The sequence below is a fragment of the Tyto alba genome, unplaced genomic scaffold (genome assembly GCF_018691265.1).
Source record: "Tyto alba isolate M040663 unplaced genomic scaffold, T.alba_DEE_v4.0 Super-Scaffold_26, whole genome shotgun sequence".
Taxonomy (NCBI): domain Eukaryota; kingdom Metazoa; phylum Chordata; class Aves; order Strigiformes; family Tytonidae; genus Tyto; species Tyto alba.
Window position 1 is genome coordinate 267,046 of NW_024881300.1, and position 5,080 is coordinate 272,125.

A 5,080-nucleotide genomic window follows, 5' to 3' on the forward strand; every position below is an offset into this window, starting at 1 on the left:
GGGGATGAACACGGCACCTCCTCTCCCGTTTGGGGGGGGGTATGAACACGGCACCTCCCCTCCCGTTTTGGGGGGGGGATGAACACAGCACCTCCTCTCCCGTTTGGGGGGGGGGGGGATGCACACGGCACCTCCTCCCGTTTTTTTTTTGGGGGGGGGGATGAACACGGCACCTCCTCTTCCGTTTGGGGGCAGTATGAACACAGCACCCCCCCTCCGTTCCGGGGGGCAGCCCCCGCCGCCGGGCCGTTCCGCCAGCGCTGCCCACCCAGCCCCGGGCCATCCCTCCGAGGCCGGGCAGCGCCCGGGGCCAGCCCGCCGGACCGGACGGCTCCGGAGCAGCCGCAGAGGCCCGCCGCACACTCCGTGCGCCCCAGCGCCCCGCCCGCCGCGGCGGCGGCTCCAGGCTCCGGGCCCGGCCCCGCTCGCCGCCGCCTCCCCTGCGGAGCCCCGGGGGTCTCCCCCCGCGCCGCCGGGCTGCCGGCCCGCCTTCTGCCCCGGCCACGCCGAGCGGCGCGGAGGCGGCGGGCAGAGGCGAAGCCCCTCCGGCAGCCGCCGCCGCCTCGTCCCTCGCGCGCTCCCAGACCTTCCCCTCGGGCCTCCCCGCGCTTTCCCCGGCGCTTCCCGCCGCGGCGGGCAGCCGCCCACACGCACTCACCGGCCCCGGCCCCGGCCCCGGCCCCCGCCGCTCCCCCCGCGCCGGGCCGGCCTCCCCCGGAGCGGCCGGGGCGCCCCCCCCGCCCCCCCCCGGCCCGGGGTCGGGGCTGCTGCGGCACCGAAGGGAAGAGCTGGGAGCCGGGCGGGGTTCGTGCTGTGAATCAGTGCACAGGCACCTCCTTGGGGCAGGGGGAGCACTGCGAGTACTGGATGATTTTGTGCCGCTGTCAGAGCGAAAGGAGAATTTTCCTGTTGCGGGGCTGAAGTGGCATCTGCTGTGCGGTTGCCTGTGGCTTCCACGGCAGCAGAGAGACTCCTGAGAGCTCTTTCCAGTCCCTTTACCCTGAGTGTGGGCATTAACGTTTTGACTAACCGTCTCCAATCACGGGGGGGGGGTTCCTCAGACAGTGGGGTGACGAGGTGGAGGGTCAGATCTACGCGTGGGGCAGGGGCTGCGTTACCCCCCCCGCCTCCCGCTGCAGGAATGCCCGCTGGCAGGGGCGCTGTGAAACAATCCTCAACCCTTTTGTCGTGGTTTGGGCCTGGTTGGCAGCCAACCCCAACGCAGCAGCTCTCTCTCCCTTCCCCTCCGGCAATGAGAAGGGACAGAGAGCCAGGCTTGGGGTTCGAGATAGGACTGGGGTGGGGAGAAATTCCCCTTTATGATCACGAGCAAAAGGCAGACTCGTTAGGGGAAGAAAAAAAAGAACATACATTTATTACAGACACTAACAACACCTAACAGAGTAGGACACTGAGAAGCACTGCCACATCTTGAGAACACCTTCCCCCCACCCCTCCCTTCTTCCCGGGCTCAGCTCTGCTCCCGATATCTCTACCTCCTCCCCCAGTGGCGCAGGGGCAGGGAATGGGGGGTGCAGTCAGCGCTGCCACTTCCCTTCTCTTTGGTGAGAGGAGTTTCTGGAACTTGTTCCTCCTGCTCCATCGTGGTCCCCCTCTCACAGGAGACAGTCCTCCACAAACTTTCTCCGACTTGAATTCCTCCCATGGGCCGCAGCGTTCCCCACACTGGCTCTGTCATGGGTCACTAACTTCCTCCGACTGGATTCTCTCCCATGGCTGCAGCCCTTCCCGAGCTGCTCCGGCGTGGGACTCCCCCGCGTGCTGCAATCCTCCCAGTGCTGAATTACAGCAGCGGGGCTGCCTTTTCACAGAGGTGGAGCTGATGGGCTCAATTTCCCAAACAGAAGTGGAGCTGACGTGGAGCTGGGGGAGCTTCGAGAAGCTTCTCAAAGGGGGTCGCCCCGATAGCCCCCTCCCCTGCCACCAAAAAACTCCACCACTCACTCAATCCAGGACACCTTTAATGACTGAAGAAGGAAAGAGAGAGATGGGAAAGGGCTGGGGCTGGGGCTGGAGGGGGTGGGTGTGGGTCGCATGTCCCAGGGGTTGTGCCCCACAGCTTCTGTGCCCAGCTGTCAGAAGCGGCCGGGGGGGTGTGGGGCACTCTGCCCCCTGGGGTCCCTCAGGGCTCTGGCTCGCTTGGTGGGCACGCTGCTGCCGTCGGATGCTCTGCGCTTGCTGCTGCCCACCGCTGCGCTGTCCCTGTGCGGCAAGTGGGTCCAACCCCCCCGGGGCTGCCTCCGCAGCGCCTCCCCCACCAGTGGGGCCCTGAGGGGCGGATGACACTGGGGGGCAGCCGGGGGGCTGGCCGGGGGGCTCAGCAGCGGGATGCGCAGGGGGCTCAGCAGGGCACTCTCCAGAAGACCCTGCGGGGGATCCTTCCAGGGACTCTCCGCAGGACGGGCCTCTGAAGTCTCCTCGGAAGTCTCCAGGGAGCTCTCCTCCTCAGCAGCCTCCGAGGGGCTCGGGGGCAGCCGGGTGGGGAGGTCTGCTGCCACCCCACCCTGCTGCCCCTTGGGGTCCTGCGAGGGGGAGGTCGCCACCCCCCAGAAGGGGTCAGCGTCCCCCAGCATGGCCGCTGCCAGGCCGACCTTGGGGCCGTTGTCCTGCACCCCATCCTCCAAGAAGTCGGGGACTTCGCCGACGGAGGCGGTGCTGGCGAGGCCGTGGGGGACATCGGGGAAGGTGTTCTCGCCGGCCACCATCTCCACTGTCGCCGCCTGCTCCTTGCAGCCGCCCTCTGCCCTGTGCTCCGAGAGGTGGGGGAGCTCGTTGAGGGAGGTGGTCAGGTTGGGGACACTGGGGACAGTGTCCTCACCATCCCCCAGCCCCGCCACCACCGCTCGCTCCTTGGGGCAGCTGCCCCCTCCCACATACTCGGAGAGGTGGGGAAGCTCATCAGGGACCTCAGCAGTCAAGCGGGGGACATCGGTGGTCAAGCGGTTGTCCGTGCTGTCCCCTGGCTGTGCCACCACCGCTTGGTCCCGGGGGCCGTCGCCATCCACCATGTACATGGAGAGGTCCGGGAGCTCATTGAGGAAGGCGGAGCTGGCCAGGCTGTAGGGGAAATCAAGGACATCGGGGACGGTGTCCTCGCTGTCCCTCAGCCCCGCCACCACCCGTTGCTCCTTGGGGCAGCCGCCTGCCCCCACGTACTCGGAGAGGTCGGGGAGCTCACTGAGGAAGGCAGCCAAGCCAGGGTCATCGGGGCCGGTGTCCTCGCTGCCCCCCAGCCCCGCCACCGCTGTCTGCTCCTTGGGGCAGCTGCCCTCTGCCACATGGTCCGAGAGGTCGGGCAGCTCTCGGAGGAAGGCGGCCAAGCTGGGGCTGTCGGGGCCATCGGGGACAGTGTCCTCACTGTCCTCGGTGTGGAGCCAGGCGGTGGTGTCCTCTGCCTGCTCAGGAACGGCCTCAGCGAAGGCGGCTGGCCCCTGCTCGGGCAGGTCTGTGTGCTTCCCGGGGGGTGCTGGAGTGGTCACCACTGCTGAAAAAGCAAGCAAAGAAAACCAGCCCCTGGTGATGCAAGCTCTCCTCGGCTTGGCCGCCCACCTGCGGCTCTGCCACCCCCTAAAACTCACCCTTGGGCTGTGTGGTGGTTCCGCTGGTCGGCAGAGCAAGGGCGGGGGGGTGGGGGGTGACAGCAGGGACGCTGTCCTCAGTGGCCACCACGTCCTTGTTGGAGGCTTCTGCCGACTTCTGGGCGCTGCCGGGGAGGGTGTGGGGCACAGGGGGGCCCTGCACCCAATGCTGAGTTGTGGGGTGGCGGGGTGGCGGGGGGCCGAGTCGGGAAGGGATGTTCCGCAGGCAGCAGCCTGTGGGGTACAGGGGCCCCCCCTGGAGCACAGCCCCTGGCCCCAGCCCCATCGGCTGGTGGGGCACCAGCGTCCCCAGCACCAGCCGCTGTCCCCATCTGTAGGCAGGGGGACAGGGAGCAGCCACGGGGGAGAACTGCACCCCAGGGGGGAGCTGCACCCCAGGGGGGAGCTGTACAACCGTGGGGAGCTGCACCCCAGGGGGGAGCTGCACCCCAGGGGGGAGCTGCACCACGGGGGGGAGCTGCACCCCAGGTGGGAGCTGCACCCCAGGGGGGAGCTGCACCACGGGGGGAAGTGGCACCCCAGGGGGGAGCTGCACCCCGGGGGGGAGCTGTACAATGGTGGGGAGCTGCACCCCGGGGGGAAGCAGCACCCCGGGGGGGAGCTGCCCCAGGGCCCCCATGGGCCCTGGCACCCCCTGCCAGACGCTGGCCTGTGGCAGCTGGGAGGTGACGGGGTGGAGCTGGGCGGGCTGGGAGGACACCGGCAGCCCTGGGACGGAGAGCAGCGTGCCGGCAGGGACCGGTGGCGGCATGGCCGGAACACTGAAGCTCTGCAACCCTGTCTGCCGGGGGGGTTGGAACGTGCCCCATTATGGCATCACCTCCTAACGACATCACACACGCAGGGGCCGGGACCGGGACCAGCTGTGAGCCCCTCCACGGGCAATGGGGTCCTGGTCCCCCCGGCCCCCTCGCTCCATGGCCGCCCTCAGCCTTCGCTCAGCCACAGCCCAGGTGACACCCACCCTGTGCCTGCACCCTGCTGGGGGCTGCTCTGGGCAAAACCAGCCCTGGGATGCCCCCGCAGCTCATTAATATTATTTAGCCTGGATAGGGAGCTCCCCGGGGGGAGGCCCCAGCTGCCCTTGCAGCAGCCCACGCAGGAGGAAGCTGAGGCCCAGGCTCGCTCATGCCAGTGAGGAGGCCACAAATCCTCTGTCACTGCCGTGCCTGCGGCCAGTTTGGAGGGGGGGAAGGTGCTGCCTGGGGCCGAGGAGAGGGGACCCCCAGGGGGGACGGGGGGCCCCGTCCTGACTCCTCACTGGCTTCACTCCCGGGCAAGTGCTTCTCCTCTGCGCCAGGACGGAGAGCACAGCGGGGGCTGGAGAGCGTCCCCAGGAGCTGCATGGGCTCGGGGGGCATCCCTGAAGTGGGGTCTGTGGGAGCTGTTCGTGTTACATTGTGAAATTTTAGTCTATGTTTTTGAACAACTGAAGACATAACAGGCACTGGTTCGAGGGT

At 68.2% G+C, this 5,080-nt stretch overlaps 1 protein-coding gene across 1 annotated transcript; it reads right to left on the reverse strand.

Moving 5' to 3' along the window:
• Positions 1-2,096: 2,096 nt before the first annotated feature.
• Positions 2,097-4,371, reverse strand: LOC122153870 (proline-rich protein 36-like). The gene is made up of 4 exons (XM_042797319.1): positions 4,259-4,371; positions 3,600-3,724; positions 3,178-3,505; positions 2,097-3,078 (listed from the first exon to the last, which is right to left on the reverse strand). Exons 1-4 carry the CDS (start codon positions 4,369-4,371, stop codon positions 2,097-2,099), a joined length of 1,548 nt encoding a protein of 515 aa, XP_042653253.1.
• Positions 4,372-5,080: the final 709 nt, after the last annotated feature.